Source organism: Ochotona curzoniae, unplaced genomic scaffold, assembly GCF_017591425.1.
Source record: "Ochotona curzoniae isolate NIBS_2020 unplaced genomic scaffold, NIBS_Ocur_1.0 scaffold_4701, whole genome shotgun sequence".
NCBI lineage: Eukaryota > Metazoa > Chordata > Mammalia > Lagomorpha > Ochotonidae > Ochotona > Ochotona curzoniae.
In genome coordinates, this window is record NW_024467122.1 from 50,449,472 (window position 1) to 50,471,519 (window position 22,048).

Sequence of the window (22,048 nt, forward strand, 5' to 3'; positions counted from 1 at the left end):
TTGCCTCTGCACAATATATATATATAATTTTTACATATTTGAAAGGCAGAGTTAGAGTGAGTTTGAGCTCTCCCATCTGCTGGTTGATTTCCTCAATGGCCGTAGCAATTGGGCCTGGGCCAGGCTGAAGCCATAAGTAAGGAACTTCACCATATGGTTGCTGGGGCCTAAGAACTTGGACCATCTTCCAGTGCCTTTTCCAGACGTGTTAGCAGCGAGCTGGATTGGAAGTGTAGCATTCAGGATGCAAACCTGTGCCCAAATGGGATGCCAGCATTGCAGAGGGCAACTTTACTAGCTATGTAGCAAGGTCAGCCCTGTTAACTTCCTTCTAATGCGTCCTAACATGCAGCAGATGATGGCTGATATAGTTAGACCCCTGACACCCATGTGCAAGATTGTGTGGTGTTGTGGGCACTGGGCCTTGTCTGGCACAGCCCTGGCTGCAAATATTTAGGGAGTGAACCAGTGGCTGGAAGACCTCTCTCTCTCTCTCTCTCTCTCTCTCCCCCGCCACTGTTAGTGTGTGTGTGAGAGAGAGAGAGAGACTCTTTCAAGTAGACAAAAATAAGCAAGCAAAGAATTAGTGGTTTTGGCTTCTTCCACGGCTTTTCATTTCTAAGGAGGGAGTTGCTGGGCTGTGATAGAATCAAGATTTTTTTCCCCATCTGGAGCTCTGAGGGGACTTGGATCACTTGGCTTTATTGGGCTGCCCTTGAGTGCAGAAAACAGTGAGCAAGTGGCAGGTCACGGGAATGGCAAGACTCCCCAAAGCTGAGAAGGCGGCTGTTGAAGCCAAAACACTAAATCAGAAAAGGTACTCGAGCGTGTGACCCATCAAACAGGAACAAGAGCACCCCCTGCTGGCCTCTCTGGGCTGGTGCCCCAGAATTTAATGCACTCTGCTCCCTGGCAGTGGCCCACTAGGCTCCTGTTACACTGCCTCTCCCCTGCCCAGCGTGCATGTCCTAGAGGCCTAGGGCTCACTCTAAATGTCTCTGGCCACATATGAGGAGAAAGGCCTTAATTCCCCTCCTCACCAGCTTCATTTCTCTGGCACTGGGAAAGCTGGCACCAAGATCTGCTCTCACTCGGCCCAAGCTGCCACAGGAAAGAGGCTGCCCTGCTCTCTAGGTAGCTGCATCAGGTGCTCGGGGGGAGTATGGAATGACGCATAATTCCTGCTGCTACTCCCTGCTGGCTGTATGTCCTTGAGCCAACTTCTTAGCCTCTCTGATCCTCCTTTTACATGAAAAATAAGCAGACTGACATCTGATTCACAGGTCTGTTCTTGGAGACCTGAGTGAGGATTGTATGTCCGGCTCCTGATGCATAGTGAGCAAGTTCCGCCTCCAGGAACTCGACGCAGACCAGCAACTGTGTTCATGTTCTTTCCATCTGACCATTGCCATTTTGTTTCACAGGAGATCTGTGAGAACCCCCGGTTCATCATTGGTGGAGCCAACAGAACTGACATCTGCCAGGGAGACCTAGGTAGGATTGCCCCCTCATGAATGTCCCCTCATCTGCCCTGCCAGGTGATCCAGGGGTGACTATAAGGTGTTGTACCTCTGGGAAAGGGATAGCCATCCCCAGTGGCATGTCCCCTAGTCTTACCTTCCAGCTCAAGGCCACTGCCACTCTCTGCTCAGCCCTGCTTTCCCCTGTCCTTCCTCCTTCCAAGCTAGCTGTATAGCCAGCATTCCCTTCAGCGTAGCAAAGCTGCACAAACTTGAAAAGCACAGACCACTGAAGGGCCCTTCCACTGTCCCCAACAGGTCACAATAAGGGGAGACCTTTCCAAAAAAAAGCCACCTTTTGCCAGGAGGATGGGCAGCCAGGGATGTGTTTTCGTTGAGCCTTCTGTGGTGAGGAGCTGGGCCAGCTCTGTACTATGCACTTGGTGAGAACCTCCACTCATGGAGAAAGGGCCCCCAAGACCAGTGAAAGGGCCTGAGCTTGGTGGGCTCTTAGAAGATAGGTTGAGGGGAGGCTGGGATCCGGATTCCTACCCCAGGTTGCAGGACAGCTGCCTGCAGGGCCCTGAGAAGCCAGTGACCTTCTGGCCTTTGTAACCAAGGCCCCTATTGCTTCTTGGCCCTTTAGTTAAGATCAAGTGAAACCAGGACCCCACTTGCCAGGCAGGGACAGGGCAGGGCCTGGCAGCTCTCAGTCTCTGCCCTGTTCTTTCAGCATTGCAAGTACCTCAACCCTAGACCTGCCAGCATGCACACTAGCTGTGCCTTTAGGCTTTTCCTCATCCTGTCTGTCTGTCTGTCTGTCTGTCTGTCTCTCTCTCTCTCTCTCTCTCTCTCTCTGTCTGTCTCTCATTTCCACATATCCAGAGCAAAGTGACTATAGAGTCCTCTTCCCAGAAGCAACCCGGGAATGAGAAAATGCCCACATCTCATCCCTTCTTGCTGTCCTCTGCAGATTGACTCCAGGGCTTTACTCACAACACAACAAAGATCTCTGGGTTAATGGTGACTGGAAACTTGGTCATTGCCCAGGTTACAAAGGACAAAAGGACTCATACCTTGGTGCTGTGGGGCTGGGCAACTCTCAGCAGCTGTTAGGAAGAATGAGCTAATCATGATTGCCTATTGTCCTGTCTCTAGTGAGGTACAAAAGAAAAGTGAATTCCTATTGCAAAAGGAGGACTTGCCTGGGCTTCAGGTGAAGGTACAGTCCCCAGACCTTGTGGACTGTAGCCATGAAGTCTGGCCAGAGTCTCCCTCCATAGTGAGGTCCTCCATGAGGTCAGATCTGGAAGCAGGATGCCAGGCACCAGGAAAATCCTTATTCTTCCAAGGGAGTGGGACTGCCAGCTGGTTTGGGGTCTTCCTGCCCCCTGGAGGGCACCCTAATACAGCCCATGCCACGTGTCCACCTACAGGGGACTGCTGGTTCCTCGCAGCCATTGCCTGCCTCACCCTGAACGAACGGCTGCTTTTCCGTGTCATCCCCCATGATCAGAGCTTCACCGAGAACTACGCAGGCATCTTCCACTTCCAGGTGAGCAGTGGCAGGTGCAGTGGCAGTGGTGGTCCACTGGTCTCATACCTCGACTTCCTTAGCAGCTTCAGGAAGTGTTCTACCATCTCCACCATGAGAATGGGCAGGGACCCCCCTCACAGCTTCCAGTTGATTTTTCACCATACTACCCCTACTCCCTCTTCACCCGCCCCCCAACTTCCACTGTATTCCAGAAAGTTAAAAGTCCTGGTTGCTGACTGGTGGGTTTGTTGTCACTCCCCAGCCAGCTGTCTGCTATGTTGCTGTCCTTCTCAAACAAGTGCAAGGAGTGTCTGCATCAGCAAATCTGAGGACTTTGGGCTGTTGTAGAGAAGACGTGGAGCCATGACCCTCAGCTCGTGCGCATTTCTAGTCGCTTAGGGCAGGCCATCCAAGCCCATCACTCACCTCTTCTAGGCTCAGGAAGGTGATGTGTCTGCTTGCCTTGAACCTCAGGCCTGACAACCCTAGAATTGTTATCGCTGCCCTCAGAACATAGGAGAAGCGGCAGGCCCACAGCTGCTTTGGTTTTCTGATTCGTCCAACTAGCAGTGTCCCTTCCATCCCAATATTTTAAAGGCCTGGTAATATCCAAAGGACCTCAATGACCAAGGCCAGATAGATCTTCTGTCCTCTGGCTCTTTGTCAGTTACAACTGACAGGACTACTACAGCTGGGCAGTGATGCTACTCCAGCCACCCTTCCCCATGGGTGACACCCTTCCTGCTTCTATAGTGACTGCCTGGTTAGTCATCACAAGCACTGCATGGCCTTTTCACCCAAACCAACAGTTCTCAACAGAGCCACCTCAACACATAGACACCCAGGCCCTGCCCCCGACTCCCCAGTCCTGGGGTAGTCACCAGGTACCTGCTATCCCCTGCTCCAGGCTGGATCCTACAGGATATACCAAGTCTTGTGTGATTTATTCCCTGTCCTCAGGGCACTCATTCTAAAAGAGGGAGAACTACTCCCCACCCCAAGCTCAGAGGAGCAGGAGGCAGCACCCGGCTTCTGGGCCTTGGAAATGCTGTTGTTTTGGAAGCCAAGAGCCCCTTGCAGGAGGTAGGATCTGAGCTGGGGACCCTCTGCTTGTTCCCACGCAGTTCTGGCGTTATGGAGACTGGGTTGATGTGGTCATCGATGACTGCCTGCCTACCTACAATAATCAACTGGTTTTCACCAAATCTAACCACCGCAATGAGTTTTGGAGTGCTCTGCTGGAGAAGGCTTATGCCAAGTAAGGCCACCCCGTGGAAGGGATGATGATGATGTGTGTGTGCATGCACACACATGAGGGCCAACCTAGGTCTCCCTCAGACTTGTACATGTGTGTGTCCACTGGGAACCAAAGTTAGAGCAGTACCCCCAGCAATCAGAAAAAAACATGAAGTTAGAGAAGGTTTGTATTGGAAACTTTTGGCTCCCTGCAGCATGTATTTCCATTCTGTGCTGGTGCAGATCTTGGCTCCAAGCATCCTTTCCTCTGGAGCTCTGACCCCAGAGCCTGACCTGGTGGCTTGGCCTCTGAAGTTTGCAGTATTTTCATAGGCATCACTTTCTGCTCCCTACCCGCCCGCCCCCAATCCCACTTGGAGACTCCTCCTCAGATGCTAATGGCTTCCAGGTTCAGAATGCAGCAGTAGAAAGAAAACCATCAGGCCATGGGGATGGTGGGAATGGGGATGGTGGGAATGGGGATGGTGGGGATGCTGGCTCTCTGGCCTTGGGTGAATTGCTTGGCCTGTTGAGCTTAGCGCTGCATGTAGGGTGATGGGGAGGTGATCATATCCACAGCATCCAGGGCTGCCACTGTGCTGGTGGCTGCTGCTTGAACCAGCTGCATTGAGTTCTGTGGCCTGGTCAGTCTCCATACTTTTTCCAAGGCTACATGGTTCCTATGAGGCTCTGAAAGGTGGGAACACCACCGAGGCCATGGAGGACTTCACCGGAGGGGTGACCGAGTTCTTCGAGATCAAGGATGCTCCCTGGGACATGTACAAGATCATGAGGAAGGCCATTGAGAGAGGCTCCCTCATGGGCTGCTCCATTGATGTAAGTGTGGGGCCTGGGGCACTGGATAGCACCACAGAACCATCTTTCTGGGACCGAGAAAATGTTGTTGCTTCAGGAAACTGGAAGTCACTCTGAATCTTGACAACTTGGCATGTCTCAAAAGGGAGGAGTTCCCAGAGATGGCCAGTCAAGAGGGCAAGGACATTCTGAGCCCTGGTGTTAGGGCAGAGAGATGCAAGGGGCCCCTCAGTCCATGGATTCTCAGCCATCAGAGCTGTACAGTCCCAGCCCGGTCCCATTCAGCTGACCACATCTCTGATACAGGCTTCCCATTTTCCCTGGAGAACCTCCTGGTCATTGAGTTTGGCCCCATCCCTGACCTGGATGTGGGCTTTACACTGTTATCTGGGAGGAGGTTGGCCTGCAGGGCATCTGTACAACAAGGGGACAGAAGCTGAGAACGAAGGGCAAGGAGATAGCAGTTCACAGCCAAGCCTCCTGGGCCCCAGGAGACCTGCCTTACCTGAGAGCTGCTCAAGGTGGCGGAGGGGGCAAGATGTAGGTAATCCCTTGTCCTCACAGTGGCTGGGGGAAGCCTGAAGCATCTGGGCACCAACTCCACAGGGACAGTGTCTGCATGTTTTTGCCTCTCTGCCTGTCTTCTCTACTGATCTTTCCTTATCTGTCCCTTCCCTTCTCTCTACTTCCTATCCTTTCCACCCTCCTTTGTTTGCTCCCTGTCCTGTCCCGGGGTGTACCCCCCCTGCCCAACCCTCCCTCGTCGGGTCTCAGGATGGCACCAACATGACCTTTGGAACCTCTCCTTCTGGCCTCAACATGGGGGAGTTGATTGCGCGGATGGTGAGGAATATGGATAACTCGCTACTGAGGGATTCAGACCTCATACCACAAGGCTCAGATGACAGACCAACCCGGGTGTGTAAATCCTGCATTGTCCATGCTGACCCACAGTCCTCCTCCCTGCTCAGCTGCATACCCAGCCCCCTGGCCTTGTAACTGTCCGACTCCTTGTGGCATCTTGGTAGACAAAGCGAAGTCTTGGGCTCTGACCCCTGGTCCACTGCCCCACTGCTCATAGTGCTCATAGTCTCATGGGCTCACTCTTTCACACACTATGCAGGTTCGTGGGAGGCACCTGGGCCTCACAAGAAAACATGGAGGAAAATGTAACCTCTGCTTTCCACTTGATCGCTCCTCGTTCACTAAATGTCCTTCTGAGATTGTCCTCTGCATGCAGTCACACTGTGACTGAAAGGATGTCATGTTGCATGTACTTCTTGGCAACCTTTTCCAGTTGGCTTTCTATTAAATGTGCTTTCTATTAAATGGCTATTCTCCTTTAACATTTTTAATAGCTGTGCAGTACAACACAATGCACAAGGGTTATCATTTCCTTACCCAAGATCCTCTTATTAAAAAGCTAGAGTCCTTTTTTCTTTTTTTGGGGGGGGGGAGCTGGAAGGGTGCTACTATTCAAAATGCCAAATTCTTGTATCTGTGTGAATCCAAGATAAATTCCACAGGATAGATCTCACACACACACACACACACACACACACGTACACACACACTCTGAAATGCACTAGCTGAAACCGTGAAGGCCCTGTCTAGGGCACCTTGGGCTTTGGAGATCCTACCTTCCTGCCCAAGCATCCCACCCAGGGTTCCAACTTATACCTATTTACAAATGGACAAGCACTGGACCCATATCTGAGAATAAAGGTCCTCTGAATCCATTCCTTGGGTGCTGGGGCTCATGAGGGTTCTGTTATCCCATTTCAGGTGGCTGTTAAAGGGGTAATGGGACAAAAAGAAGGGTTAGACCTATGAGAGTACTTTCAAAGATTCATGGTAAAATGTAATCTGAAGATACATTTATTTTTGTGTAGAATTTTTAAGCTCCATATGATTTTTCCCCAGTACATATTTTTCATGAACCATGTGAGGACCTGTATGTGCAGATTTCAAAATGGCTTTGAAGTAAACTTTTCTTTTCATTGTGTTTTCCACATACGTTTTGAAGTCACCTCGACTGTACTTCATCAAATCTCTCCTCTTGGTCCCTTTCTCAGCTAGAAACTCAATCCTGGCTGAGCTCAGGGAGGGAGGGAGGAGCCTGGCCTTCATGGTGCCCCCACCACTTAGCTTGCTCCTGGGACGGCACCAAAGTGTTAAAGGGTCAGTGAGGGTCTGCTGCTAGTGACGGGGGCCAGGGAGTTCCAGGAACCAGCCAGTGTGAGCTTTGCAAGGAGCAGAGCTCTGGCTCCCAGCTGCTGATGGACTGCCTGGTGTTTGCTCCACAGACCATCGTCCCTGTCCAGTATGAGACAAGAATGGCTTGTGGCCTGGTCAGAGGTCATGCCTACTCAGTCACAGGGCTAGAGGAGGTGAGTCTGGTGGGACATAGCAGGGCTTGGGGGCCTCACCTGGGTTGACCTCTGGAAGTCAGAACTTGGGTACCCTTCTTCCCCAACTGCAGGGTTTAGCGTCCAGCCAGGGGATTCCACTCAAGGACAACACCACATGCCCTGGGGGTGGAGGGACCCTCAGGAATACCCTCTTTATCCATGCTTTTAGTGCTAAGGTTGCGAGTTTCCCAGTGTTTCCAAGGAACAAACAGAAGCATGTTTTGTGGTTTCTCTCATTTTGTGCTCTGACAATATCAATGTTTTGTTCCCTCCTGGGTCATGAGAGACAGGGACCTTGTCAGGCCTGTCACACACAGTCGAGCAGGTGGTACACAGGAACTTGCAGCCAGTGGGAACAAGGAATGCTCATTCGTTCTTTCTTTCTTCCTTTCTTTCTTTCTTTCTTCCTTTCTTTCTTTCTTTCTTTCTTTCTTTCTTTCTTTCTTTCTTTCTTTCTTTCTTTCTTTCTTTCTTTCTTTCTTTCTTTCTTTCTTTCTTCCTTCCTTCCTTCCTTCCTTCCTTCCTTCCCTCCTTCTTTCCTTTCTTTCTTTCTTTCTTTCTTTCTTTCTTTCTTTCTTTCTTTCTTTCTTTCTTTCTTTCTTTCTTTCTTTCTTTCTTTTACTATTATTGTTTTTTATTCTTATTTTCCATTTCACAGCTTTGTAGGTATAGGGCTTCCCCGCTTTCCGTCTCTATTCTCCCTCCCACATCTCCCCTCCCCAATGTCCCCTGTATTTTACAATAATATAGTTCTTTAGCTAAGTCTCGACTCCAATTTTTTTATGAGATTTTAGATGTAAGCAATGGTAGAGAGTCTAGTATCTTGTTGTCAGGGTATATTTGACAGTTTTGGGGGTTCCACCTTTTATTCGGGAGTAGAGATACATACTGCAGCTCACTGATTTAGCTGAAAGCAGCTTTTGTTTGCAGTTCTTAACAGGGGTCATCTGTTAATTCTCACCTAGATTTCTAAATTCTTATGAAGGGTCTATCCCATACCCCCTGCTTCTTCCCAATGGCTGCTGTAGCCTTGGCTGTGCTTTGGGAAAGCACTCCTCAGAAGATATGGAGGAGACCACCATGCCTTGACTCTTAAGGCTCGGCAGTGAGCTGCTGGCTGGTCTCCTGGGCCCAGGCCAGCCAGGACAAAGCCAGCATCCCCACAGGGCTTCATTACTTGGCCCCATCCCAGTCCTCTGGGCAGCACAGAAGAACCTGTTTCTAGAAGTCTCCTCACATGAGAGCTTATCTTTGCCCAAGGCCCTGTTCAAAGGTGAGAAAGTGAAGTTGGTGCGCCTACGGAACCCTTGGGGCCAGGTGGAGTGGAATGGATCTTGGAGTGACGGGTAGGTAGGGGTGACAAACAGAGGTGACCTGGAGGGTGGGAGATGTGCATTCTAAGAGAATCCTTTGTGCCCCACCAGTTGTCTCCTCTGCTGGTCTAGCTCATCCTTGCGGTGACCCAGCCTCGAACATCCAGCCAGCCTTGACCTCCTTCCAGTTGGTGGCTCCATTGTGGTGGCTGCTGACAGTTGAGTTCTGCTCAGTGAATCAGGAACACACATGAGCTGTCTTCCTTCCCTCTTTAAGAAGAGAGTGTGTAAAACTCTCGTGGCCTTTAGCCACCCAGTGGTGGGCTGTGTCCTGGCCAGATGGGTATCCTTGGCCTTTTTCTTGGTCAAGCTCAGGTGGTTTCTCATACAGTGGGTGCTAAGCTCATGGTGTGGTAGTGGGATTCCATGTGCTTGCCCCAGCCTTGTGAGGAGTGATAAAATCTCTTGCCTCCTGAAGCTGAGGAACCAGAGCTGGTAGGTGACCTAATTGGCCCAAAGTGACATAGCAAGAGCTATCACTGAATGGCAACCCCAGTTGGTCTGTTTCCAGAGCCCAACTCAACCTTTCAGATGTGTGGGGGAGCAAAGATTCCACCAGAAAAAGGGATAAATCCCTACAAATACACCCAGACTCTAGTCTTTGTGGGGAGGGTTGTGGGAGGTCGTGGCCTGGGTTTGTACAGAAGGTAATGAATTGGATGGGCCTTGTAATGGTCCATGCCAGCTACAGCACTGAGATGGCCTGGTCCTGTAGTTTGCCCATACTTGGTAACCATGCCCATTCCAACACATATCAAGCCCCGTTTTCTTCCCCTCACACCCTGTCTTTCCTACCAGCTGGAAGGACTGGAGCTTCGTGGACAAAGACGAGAGGGCCCGTCTACAGCACCAGGTCACTGAGGATGGGGAGTTTTGGTGAGTACACAGGTAGGAGGGCTGAGCCGGGCAAGGGCTGGCATAGAGGGATAAAACCTCAAGCCTCCATGGCTAGACAGAGGCATCTGACTCCAGCACGTGGGATATCTGGGCCTGACCTCCCTACTCCTCCTCCAGTCCAAGACTGGAAAGATGGATGTCTAAGAGGAACCTAGCAAGTCTCCATGATGACTGAGCCAGAATCCAGGCAATGTACCTTGGCCTTTGTATCACCTGTGCCCACACTGCTGAGCCACTCATGCTCTGTGGCTGTAACACAGCTCTCCTCTGAGCACATGAAACTGAACTTACCCTGATCTCTCAACGCTACCCTTGACCTGGAGTCCCAGCTTCTAGAGGAGCTTCCTTGAGGACCCCTAAATGCACCTGTGTTCATGATGCTGTTCACCTTAGATGTTGCTTTCTGGCTTGTCCTCTCCCAAATGATCCCAGGGCTTAGCACCGTGTGTCCATCAAGACAGGAGATCTGAATTTCTGTTGCACTTTCCCAGCCAGGATGCAAGAGTTTAATTAGTAGAAGGTATGAGAGTGTCTGGGAATAAATACATCAAAAATTGACAGTGTTCACTCTAAACAACAGCTAGCACCCTGTGAGGGCACTGACCAAATGCCTTTGGTCGATTGAGTTGGGCAAGGAAGCTCAACAGTCTCCGCTTTGCCCTACTTCTGCACTGTTCTCTCTACCCCTCATTCCATTCCCCAGGATGTCATATGAGGACTTCATCTTCCACTTCACTAAGCTGGAGATCTGCAACCTCACGGCTGACGCCCTGGAGTCTGACAAGCTCCAGACCTGGACCGTGTCAGTGAATGAGGGCCGCTGGGTGCGAGGCTGTTCTGCTGGAGGCTGTCGCAACTTCCCAGGTGGGAGACACTCCACAGAGGCAAGGAGGGGAGGTTGGCCAGCAGTATAAGTGCTGCCAGGCAGGGTGACCTTGACATTGACCTTGGCTGTCCTCTCCTGAGCTCCTACTGCGGTCCTGACATGCAGCACATCTGTAAACCCTCCCCATGTTACTAAGGAGGACACTACTGTGCTCCAGAGTTGACAATGGGGAGCTGATAGCAACTTTTATTAAGGGTATGTTTACGTAAGGCAGAGTTAGAGAAGGGAAGAGGCAGAGAGCTGGCAATCATGTTTGAGCAGTAAACTGATTCAGAACAAGCACAGGATGGCCCTAGAGGACCACGTGGGCTGCTAGTGCAGAAGTTCAAGCTGGGGGCTGGATATGTGGGAACATGTACAGGGTGATATGTGGGACAGAAACAATGAGGAATGACATCAAGAATGGCAAGGAGTTTAGTTTGGGACATGGGAAGGTTGAGGTGCTTATAGGATACCAAGATGAAGATTTTCAATAGAGTTAGATGGATGAACTAGAAGGACACATGATAATAGGCTAAGTCCTGCAAGCTGGAGCCCTGGGCCACCAGTAGTGCAGGCTCAGTCCCAGCCTGAAGGCATCTGGAGCAGGGAAACGGCTGGTGTCATTCTGGGTCCAGGCTTAGAGGCTTGAGAACCCCAGGGGGAGGGAGGCACTGGCTGGAGTGGTCAGAGGCCTGGGCTTTCATGGCCAAGGGCAACAGGAGGAGGAATGGACAGGAGTGGACCACATCTTACTTCTGCCTTTCTGTTGCATCCCAGCTGTTTGAATGGCTCCCCTTGGCAGGGAAGGTGACCTCTGCCCACTCTGTGGCCCACCTGTGCTGCAGCCACAGCAGGAAGAATGGCCTCACCCTACTGAGCTGCCACCCCAAGTTCACTGTCCCCTGGGAACTAGGGAGAAACAGTTGCCCCAACTGCCTTCCCTCCCTGTTCTCTCTCTGTGGGGCAGAACTGAATGTGCTCGTTTCCTTCTGTGTGGGGTTGCAGACACGTTTTGGACCAACCCCCAGTACCGACTGAAGCTCCTGGAGGAGGACGACGATCCTGACGACTCCGAAGTGATCTGCAGCTTCCTGGTGGCCCTGATGCAAAAGAACCGGCGGAAAGACCGCAAGCTGGGGGCCAACCTCTTCACCATTGGCTTCGCCATCTACGAGGTGCGCCAGCCCTGGGGCCACCACCTTCCCACCCAGGGCAGCTTCGGGACTTCCTCTGAGCTCAGGCACCCCTAGCCCAGCTTTGCTGGAAACAACCAGGAAACATGGGGAAGAGGGACTGGGCCAGTTGGCAGGACCCTGGCGGTAGGGGGTGGGTCACAGGTCTGCCTGCCTTCCCTCTGTCCTGGTGGCCACTCCCTCCTGCAAGTTCCACATCCTCATTCTCACCCAAGGCACCTTCTGTTTTTCCCCAAGGTTCCCAAAGAGGTACAGCAGTGGCAGCAGCTGGTCATGGTGGGCGTCGCCTGTGGTGCCTGCATTTCTCTGAGTCTCCGTGTGTGGTCCACGGGCAGGACAGGCCACGGCTGGCCCCGTGACCACCATCCCTACATTGAGCACTGCTGCCCTTTCTCCCTCCCTGCCCCCAGACACTCCACCTGCCAAGGCACACACACACCTACTTGGACACACTCCTGGATACTGCCCAGGGTGGCTGCCCCCTTGTGGAGTGGGGTGGGGTGGGATGAGGACAGTTGGCTCCCTGAGAGCCCAGGCAAGCCCTTCTCCCTAGCTGGAAGGGTCTCTGGTGAGTGGTATCTGGGTAGGGCAGACTTGACTTGGTGCCTCTGAGTCAACAAAAAGGAAGAGGAGGTGAGGTCAGAAATCCCCATGGGTTGAGCTATGTGAGGCCATGGGACCCAAAAGTGGATGATCAGGAGGTTGGGAGGAGACACTGAGGGGACCATGGGCAGGACAGGGTGTCCTCTGGCCAGGGCTCCCATGGTGAGCTCTCCTGTCCCCCAGATGCACGGAAACAAGCAGCACCTGCAGAAGGACTTTTTCCTATACAACGCCTCCAAGGCCAGGAGCAAGACTTACATCAACATGCGGGAGGTGTCCCAGCGCTTCCGCTTGCCCCCCAGCGAATACGTCATTGTGCCCTCCACCTATGAGCCCCACCAGGAGGGTGAATTCATCCTGAGGGTCTTCTCGGAAAAGCGGAACCTCTCAGAGTAAGTACTAGCCCCACAGAAAGCTCACATGGTCCATTCTAGAGACTTGGGGTCCTGAGCCAGGTTGTACCTGTTCCCCCACTCCCCACATGGCCACTATCCACTAGTCCATTTCTTCAATGATCCTGGAGATGTTTCCTGAGAATCTGTCACAAACACATTCCAGGCCCTCAAGACTACAGCAGTAAACAGGAAGAAAGCCCTGTGTTCATGAGGTTAATGTCCCAGCATGGGACAGGAACCGCTTATGGTACCTTGCATTGGAAGAAATCATAGGGAGCAAATCAAAGTAGGGAAAAATGATAGGAAAGGTTGGGGGTGACTGATGTCTTCCATTAGGGGGAGCCCAGAAAACTAGCATGGCCACATCCGTCCTTGGGCCTTGACCTCAACACTGAGTTAAAAGGCTGGCCACTCTGCTCGTTGTCCCCAGAAGTGGTGCCATGTCCATGGGGGTAGGCATCTGGGTCATCCCTCGGCCAGCTCTGGCCAGCACCAAAAAGATCCCCCCATCCTGGGTGTGGCAGTTGGGGGTGGTGCCTGGGGTGGGAAATGCTAATGTAGAGGGTTCTGTTGAGGCGCACCTGACTTGGTCACTGTGGAGCCAGGTGACCTGTACAGATCCTCCAGGTGCTTCTGCTGGTTCCTGGTGGACAGACACGAAGATGCTGTCATGTTTGTACCCTCACAGGGAAGCTGAGAATACAATCTCTGTGGACAGACCCGTGGTGAGTTGTTGTTATTCTGTTCTTGAAGTATCAAAAGACAGATGACAAAGAGGGAGGGAGATTTTCCATTTGCTTGTTCACTCACCTGGAAGTTCACTTTGAGATAGGCTGAAGTCAGGGACCAGGAACTACATCCGGGTCTCCCGTATGAATTACAGGGGTACTTGGACCATCATCTGCTGCTTCCCAGGAAGCTAGTTAGGTAGTGGATTAGCAAGGACGCCAGTCTGGCACTCCGATATGGGATGGCAGCATTGCAAGTGGAGGCTTAGCGCACTGCACCACAATGTTGGACTGTTTTGTTTTTTTGATAGTGGAGTGTTGTTTGTTTAGCTCTTTTGAAAAAGGTCACATTGTCTGATCTAGTGATCTAGGTAGAAGACAAGTAGTGATGGCACAGAGGACAGAGCTTGGCAGAGGGATGGGGGTGGCCAGGCAGTGCAGAGCAATCCCTGCATGTAGCTGTAACTTCTGCTGGGCATGGCCACAAAGGGGCCTTCTGGAAGAAAGAAGGGAGAAGCAGTCCGAACAGAGGGAGGAAATGAGGGCATTGGAACTGACAAGAGCAGTGGTTGACTTTGGATTGAGGCTAGATAACATTTGACTTCTGATGTATGTGTATATATATATGTGTGTGTATGTGTATATATACACATTTAATTTTATTTTTAATTTTATGATACAATTCCACAGGCTCTGGGATTTTCCTTACTTCCTCCCCAAACTCCCTCCTCCCCTCAACTGATTTTCCCCATATTGTAACAATGGTATAGTCTTTCATAAGCAGTCATAAGTCCATTATTGTGCTAAATTCTGATACATTTTTTTTAAAGGCCTATCAGCTCTGGACCCAGCACCAAAACCTGGGTTCTTTTAAATTAGCTTAGTGGTCTGGGCTGATGACATGGTGACATGGCCCCTCTGAGTCAATTTCCTGTTCTCCGTATAAAGGGCATCAAGTGACTTCCAAGGCCTTGGTGAGGCCTAAATCCACGGGATGGTATATGTGAAGCCCCTGGCCCATCATGGGCACTGCCAAGGAGGTCATCACTCGGGTCTTCTCCCCATGTCCTGTGTCATGGATGCCGCACAGTCTAAAATGTAGGCAGGTTTATCATCAGGCGTGGGGCAGGGCTGGGGTAAGGGACCCAGGGAACGTGCTGGTGACTGTCCCAGAATCCTGGGACCTGAAGAGGCCGCCGTCCCTGGGAATGGAGGGTGCACCCAGGGCCTCTGGGGGGAAAAGGGCTCTCTAGGCACTTCTCTGCAAGCAGCTCTCTGCCCACTGTCCTGTAGCTGTGGCAAGTATCCAAGCCTCCTAGGACAGCACTAGGCACGCTGGGTGCTTTTTTTTTTTTTCTTTTTCATGATACAGTTCCATAGACTCAGGGATTTCCCCTTCCACCCTCCTCACTTCCCTTCCCCCCACTACTATTTTCCTCTATATGATTACAATAATATAGTCCTTCAACAGTCACAAGTTTGTCATTTAAGTGTAGGTAGACAATGGTAGAAAGTCCAGTGTCCTATTGTCAAGATATATTTAAGAGTTTGAGAGTCCATTTATTCGGGAGTAGAGATGCATACTGTATCTTCACTTCTTGGTATGCTAGCTTCCATTATAGAGTTTTTCTAAGTGAACATATGTATATACATGTTTATATATCTATTGATCTTGTATTTTGCATGAAAATTGCCTTATATCAGAGAGGATGTGGGATATTTGTTCTTTGGGATTGGCTTATTTCACTGAGCATAATGGTCTCTAGCTGGGACCATTAACCAGGTTTTATTCTGAGCCTCTGATTCCTGCTAATTAGGAAACTCAGGCTCAAAGACGTGTGGTAATTGGCATGTCCCCTGGGAGAGCGAGCATCGGGAGGGGTTTTGGTGTCCCAGTGCTGGTGTACTTGTGTGGAGTTCTCAGGTGACACCTGGCTTCAGTGCCAGAGTGGCAATTATGATCTGGAGAGTTGGCCGCCCCCAGCTCATCTGCTAATTCCCATGGGTGCCCCAGGCTCACTGCTAATTTTGCTCAAGATACCCCAAACCTGGATTCCTCCCTGCTACATGTTTGCTCAAAAAAAATGTTTTTTAAGAAATATTTCAAAACTCATTTTTAGGACAGTTTGAGCCACATTTTTATTTTGGTGTTGAAGCAATTTTATTTATTTTTTTTAATGTATTAGCCAGATAATTTTCTTTCCATGGTTATGTCAGTAACAGTGGATTACAGCAGCAAAGCCATGGCAGCAGCCAGGCTCCGGACATGGAGGAAGGATAACAGAGAATTCTTCCCTCCCTCTGCACTCTGTTCCTTTCTGAATCATTTTCTGATACATTTCTGGTTCCATTTAACCCTGATTCCTGGATCCTGGAGCCCCAATCCAAATTTCAGGATCAGGATTCAGGGAAGCTGAAAGGTGCTGGATGTCCTTGGAACTTTCTTTTCACATATTCTACATTTACTGTTTCCGTTTCTTATACAGAAGAAGAAAAAAGCCAAGGTGAGTATAGCAGGGTGAGTGGGTGGAAAGCTGTGTGTTTGTGTGTGTGCATGTGCGCATGCACGGGGTAAGGTATGTGTGCATGAGCTTACGTGTGCGTTCACCAGGTGCACCCCTTCCTCCCCTCTGCCTTGAGCTCCCGATTGGACCCAGTGTGCAGCAGTAATGGCTGACACAGCTGAGGGGAGCTTACCAGCTGGACTTTCTATGAATTAACTCGATGCTCACCACAGCCCTGTGAGATTGGTACTGTTAGTACCCCCATTTTCTGAAGGGTGAAGGGGAATAGATGGACTAATATACACAAGGCTGCACCACCAGAAAGTGGTGGGGCCAGTGCTGGGGACCAGGGGCCCCAGAGCCTGCTCTGAACCACCGCAGCCATCACATAAGGCCTGGTGTCAATGTGGATGGCGCAGCCTGGACACTGTCTCCCAGAGGTCCCATGAGCCCTAGCTCTGGTGCTGAGCAGACACGCAGCAGGCAGCTAGCACACGCAGGCACTGTGCTGGGAGCAAATCACTTCTTGTTCCAGCACTGTGTATGAGGTTCATGCTTTGTCTGTTCCCTTCACAGATAAAGTCCAGGATCAGGAAACAGTGTGTGTGGGGAAAATGGATGATAATCTATCTGCTGCAACACCAGCTTCTTGCCAACCCCTCTAAAGTGTCTGTACTCCAAGGTCCATGCTGGCACTACCCACACTTAAGCCCTTTGTGGTAGGAACGCCCCATGGCCACACCATGTCCAAAGACACCCCTTTCCTTGGCTGTGGCCTACATATCTTCTCAGATCTTCCTAAGCTTTCATTACTGGAGCTAGAGATCCTTCGCTTAGAAGGCAGAGCAGGCCAGGGGCTTCTTGGAACCAGTGTCGGGGTATTGTGGTCGCTTGTCTGACTCACTGCATGAAGGCAGAGGGTCAGGTTGCTTTTCTGCTCTGAGGGCCTGTCCTCCACACCCTACCTCCCTGTCCTGGCTTTCACTGCAGGCTGCAGGCGTGGCCTACACTCCCTCCTTATGCTTCTCTTCATGTGCATGAGCATGTCTGAAACACAGCCTTCCTGTGTAGCACTTGATATGTTTCCACAGTTACAGTTGTATGGTGCTTCTTTGATTCCTATAAAAACTCTAAGGAAGAGGAAAGGCTTGTGCTTTTTTTTTTTAAGATTTATTTTTCTTGGAAAGGCAGATATACATAGAGAGGAAGATCTTCCGTCCATTGATTCACTCCCCAAGTGAGCGCAACAGCCGGTGCTATGCCGATCCAAAGCCAGGAGCCTCTTCTGGGTCTCCCACGCGGGTGCAGGGTCCCAAAGCTCTGGGCCGTCCTCGACTGCTTTCCCGGGCCACAGGCGGGGAGCTGGATGGGAAGCGGGGCTGCCGGGATTAGAACCTGCACCCATATGGGATCCCAGGCGTGCAAGGCGAGGACCTTAACCACTATGCCATTGCGCCGGGCCCTGCTTGTGCTTTACATACCCATTTTTGGAGGAGTGAGCTGAGGCTAGTGTTCTCCTAGAGGAGGGGCAAGGGCTAGGCTCTAGCCACTGCCATATTATGACCTCTTCCTCACCAAGTACTATCAAGTACTCATCAGTCTTTCTTTAAGATTTATTTTGGGGTCGGTGCAGTGGTCTAGTGGCTAAAGTCCTCGCTTTGAACACACTGGGCCTCCCATGTGGATACAGGGTCCCAAAGCTTTGGGACGTCCTTGATTGCTTTCCCAGGCCACAAGCAGGTAGCTGGATGGAAAATGGAGCAACTGGGACATGAACTAGTGCCTACATGGTATCCCAGCAGATGCAAAGTGAGGATTTAGCTACTAGGCTACCACGCCAGGCCCTGCTCATCAGTTTTTTAGGACTGATCTGACAGGCAGTGTGAAGAGAGTAGACAGATTTTTCACCCACAGGTTTACTCCCTAAGGGACTGCAATAGGCAGGACTGGGTTTGACTCGAGCCTGGATCTTGAAACTCCACAAGGGTTTCCTTCATGTATTTGGATCTGCTGCTTTCTCAGGAGCGTGAGCAGGAAGCTGGATCAGAAGTGAAGCAGTGAGGACTCAAATTGGCACTCTGATATAGGATGCCAACGTCACTCTAAAAGTGGTGGCTTAACCTTCTGTGCCACAATATCAGCTCCCTCTTTCTCTGAATCTTTTTCCTTCAGTACTTGACAGGGCCGCAGAGGTTGCTTCAAAGAGCTTCCATGGCCACTGAGCTGTGAAGGGTGCTAGGGATGGAGGGACACCCTCTGTTTTAAACCCAGGGGCTCTGTCATGGCTTCAGCATATTCTGGGAATATTTCATTGGAACAATGTTTCTAGGTGAAAAGATCTACAAAACCTGAGACTGTGCTCTAGATCAGGCTGCTGTATTGTTCTCACAGATACCCCTTCCTTGACTCTCGCATGATTGGGCAGGGGGTAGGTGTTCAGTGGAGGTCAAGTCGCACAGCCTGTTAGGGACAGAGCAGGAGTTTCCAGCTGTGGTCTTTTCCTATGCTCACTGGACAAGGCTGTAATTCTTTTTTTCCTGCCTGCCCCTCCCCACCTCCCGGCTCTCTCCAGCCCATCATCTTCGTTTCCGACAGAGCAAACAGCAACAAGGAGCTGTGTGTGGACCAGGAGTCCGAGGGCAAAGACAAATCAAGCCCTGATAAACAGGAGCCGTCCCCACAGGTTTCTCGGCATGTGACAATGCATGGGGCGGCCAGCGTTACAACAGGGGTGCTTGTGCTCTTGGGGTACCTGGAACTGGAGGAGTTCACAGGGCAGTGGTGTGGGGGGAGGGCGAAAGTCTAACATTTACAAGTTTGGATTTGTCCATTTCTGAAATCTCAAAATGGGGATGCCCCTTTAGGTTTGGCTGGTGGTCTCTTGTACATGTACATACATGCCCACCCCAGGATAGGAAAAGGAAGCCACACCTCCACCCTGCAGCTTCTGCAACCAGAACAGTGAGAGGGGAGAAGGGCTGAGCCCCAACAGCTTCAGTCTCCAAGCTCTTTTCTGCAAGGTTGCAGAGAAAGGGGACTGATGTCAGCAATGGGGAGGCAGGGGAGGGTGGAATGGGGAGAGGCTGTCATAGAAAGCTTAGTGAAGGTTGTCTTAAGGGGCAACATTCCCCGGAGATCCAAAGCCGCCACCTCTGACCTGGAGCGCCCAGGTCTGGCTTCTCTTTTACCCCCAGAGATGTGGCTTCTCTGGTCCCAGGTAACTGGAGGAATTGGAATAGTCAGATCACCACTTGGAGCACATTCAGCTGCAGTGGTGGGGCTAAAAACAGCGGGGAAGTCCCTGGCCCAGGGATGCTGAGGGGGCCCAGGGGACTGTCTGCATGTCTCCTGTGTCCCCTCAGCCTGCAGTGTGGGGCAGGGCTGGGGAGGGGCTGTTCTTGAAGGCTTAGGAGACTCACTGCAGAGCGGCAGCTCTCACCGAGAGGAGCACTTTGCCCTGTACTGGCTCGTGCCACCCCCATGGCTGCTCTAGGTACTGGGGCTCTGTCCAGACCCCAATTCCTGGAATTGGTCTTGCTTTGTACATCCACAGCCACAGCCTGGCAATACTAACTGGGAAAGTGAAGAGCAGCAGCAGTTCCGGAACATCTTCAAGCAGATAGCAGGTGATGTGAGTACCTGCAGCCCTGGCTTCTCCCGTTCCCTGCTTCCGCGACTAGCTGCCGCACTGCAGTCCGGAAGAAGGCATCCTTCATCTCAGTGGAAACGGCATGGCCATGTGTCCGTCCTTGAGTTGCTGACTGGACATGTTCACTGTGCAGCTCATAAGCCCTTCCATCCAGGGCTGTACTATCCAAACAGCTGAGGGTGCAGCATTAGAAAGCCCTTACTTCCTGGGATGGAGGAAGACAGGCAAGGAGTTGGCCAGCATGGTTGCCTGGGATTGGCTGCACAAAGTTCTTTCTCATTCCTCAGGAAATGGAGATCTGTGCAGATGAACTCAAGAATGTCCTTAACACATTGGTGAAAAAAGGTGTGTGGCTCAACCTGGCTGGGGGCGTGGCATGCTGGGTGCCAGGGCCAGGGGCCCCGGAGCCATGACTCACCCTCTCCATGCCCTCAGATCAGGACCTGAAGATGCAGGGGTTCACACTGGAGTCCTGCCGAAGCATGATCGCACTCCTGGATGTATCCTTCCTACTGCCCTTTTCCCCACCCTGTTACCTCTCTGTGGGGCCCAAGGCTGGGGTACAGGGTTCTGTCAGGCAGAGGGCCCAAATGTATGCCCGAGGAAAGGCCTCAAGAGAGTTGAATTAGGATGCCCTGCAAGGACTTCTTAGGGGCAGAGATAAGGGCTTGGGGCCCTGATAGCAGAAATGATCATAAGGCAAATGGCTCTGAATGTCAGAGCAAGAAGGAACCTCAGTGTGTAAGAGACCCCAGGTGGAGGGTTCCAGGGAGACTTCACTGTGTACCCTCTAGCCCTGAGCTCCCTCCTGCAGACCGATGGCTCTGGAAGGCTGAACCTGCAAGAGTTCCATCACCTCTGGAAGAAGATCAAGGCCTGGCAGGTGGGAAGGGAATCGGTATGGCAGACGAAAGAGGGGTGTTCAGGGATTCAACATGTGACCTCTCCTTACCCCCTCAATTTCTATGACCAGAAAATTTTCAAGCGCTATGACACAAACCAATCTGGAACCATCAACAGCTATGAGATGCGGAATGCCGTCAATGATGCAGGTGCAAGGGGAGATGGGTAGCAGGGATGTGGGCTGAGCTGGTGGCAGTAAGAACAAGGCTGTTCCCTGCTAGCTTGCTGTGTTCCTCTCCCAGGCATCAGTGGCCCAGACAGTGAAAACAAGCCACATGGGCGGGCTCCCGCCTCTCCCGTTCTTCCCCATAACACTCCCCTTCACAGGGTTTCACCTCAACAGCCAGCTCTATGACATCATCACCATGCGCTACGCAGACAAGCACATGAACATCGACTTCGACAGCTTCATCTGCTGCTTCGTCCGGCTGGAGGGCATGTTCAGTAAGTGGAGAACGGCCCTCCTGCCCTCGCACCCTCCTCCCTGGGATGGTGGGCATAGTAGCACTGTCTGCCCCATTACTCTCCCATGCAGTCTGTCTAGGTTCTCTTTGGGCCCAGAACAGAGTGGCAAAGGGAGGGTTACTGGCGAGCATGCACCTGTAGATACCTGTGAGGGAGGGCAGCCATAGCTCACAGACCGAGGACAAGCTGCTGTGGAGGTAGGGCGAGCCTGTAACTGGCATCTGCCCTGTTAACTCTTCCACACAGGAGCCTTTCATGCATTTGACAAGGATGGAGATGGTGTCATCAAACTCAATGTGCTGGAGGTAAGGTGTTAACCAATGCAGCATCTCCCCTTCAGCCCTACACCTTACCTTGCAAGGTGGAGGACTCGACAGGCAGCCTGGATCCACCACGTCTCCTCACTTCCAAATGGTGGTGGAGGGATGGGACAGGAAAGGACCTGGAGGATGAAAGCTCAACAGGGAATGTGGTTCACAAGGCACTGTGTAGTGGGGCAAAGTTTGTAAATGGGCTAGTTCCGAAAATGACCTTGCTGGAAAAGTTCTATTTTCCTAGGGAAGATTTGAGGGGACAGGATGCAGTAAACCACTGCTTCTCTAAACCTTTCTGGTATCTGGCATGTAGGGACTGTTCCCTTTTCCCCTGCCCCACAAGACCCTTAGGCAGAGCTGTGGGAGTTCTTTTCCTATGTTCTGATCTTGGGACTTGCTCTTCCAGTGGCTGCAGCTCACCATGTACGCCTGAACCAGGCTGGCCTCCACCAAGGCCATGCCAAGATCACTCAGGATTTAAACTGCACCCAATACAGTTAGAGCCACTTACCTCAAAGGACCCAGCAGCTGCAGCCCCTGACACATCTCCAGGTGCCTCATCGGTCTTGCTCCTTCCTCCTCCACTCCCTACTCAGCCTGGATGTGTCACGCCCAGCATAACCCCACAGTAAAGCAATGACATTGAGAGAACAGGTCTGTCCCTTGACCACATAGACAAATGTCTGCCTCAGCCAG

General features: G+C 51.5%; 1 protein-coding gene across 5 annotated transcripts in view; it reads left to right on the forward strand.

The window, feature by feature from the left end:
• CAPN3 (calpain 3) overlaps positions 1–21,785 on the forward strand; it is a 39,818-nt gene extending 18,033 nt beyond the window's left edge. For 2 of the 5 annotated variants that reach the window (XM_040969974.1, XM_040969975.1), the window contains exons 2-21: positions 1,425–1,494; positions 2,897–3,015; positions 4,122–4,255; positions 4,902–5,070; positions 7,356–7,439; positions 8,721–8,806; positions 9,632–9,709; positions 10,434–10,594; positions 11,604–11,773; positions 12,029–12,040; positions 12,578–12,786; positions 13,478–13,514; positions 19,575–19,652; positions 19,958–20,015; positions 20,106–20,170; positions 20,485–20,553; positions 20,644–20,722; positions 20,901–21,017; positions 21,285–21,343; positions 21,759–21,785. In XM_040969974.1, the coding sequence (XP_040825908.1) occupies positions 1,425–1,494; positions 2,897–3,015; positions 4,122–4,255; positions 4,902–5,070; positions 7,356–7,439; positions 8,721–8,806; positions 9,632–9,709; positions 10,434–10,594; positions 11,604–11,773; positions 12,029–12,040; positions 12,578–12,786; positions 13,478–13,514; positions 19,575–19,652; positions 19,958–20,015; positions 20,106–20,170; positions 20,485–20,553; positions 20,644–20,722; positions 20,901–21,017; positions 21,285–21,343; positions 21,759–21,785 (1,881 nt within the window). Of the gene's footprint in view, positions 1–1,424; positions 1,495–2,896; positions 3,016–4,121; positions 4,256–4,901; positions 5,071–5,823; positions 5,968–7,355; positions 7,440–8,720; positions 8,807–9,631; positions 9,710–10,433; positions 10,595–11,603; positions 11,774–12,028; positions 12,041–12,577; positions 12,787–13,477; positions 13,515–16,003; positions 16,022–18,593; positions 18,705–19,574; positions 19,653–19,957; positions 20,016–20,105; positions 20,171–20,484; positions 20,554–20,643; positions 20,723–20,900; positions 21,018–21,284; positions 21,344–21,758 lie in introns of all 5 variants that reach the window. The other 3 variants (XM_040969971.1, XM_040969972.1, XM_040969973.1) reach the window with 3 other exon arrangements.
• The last annotated feature ends 263 nt before the right edge of the window (positions 21,786–22,048 follow it).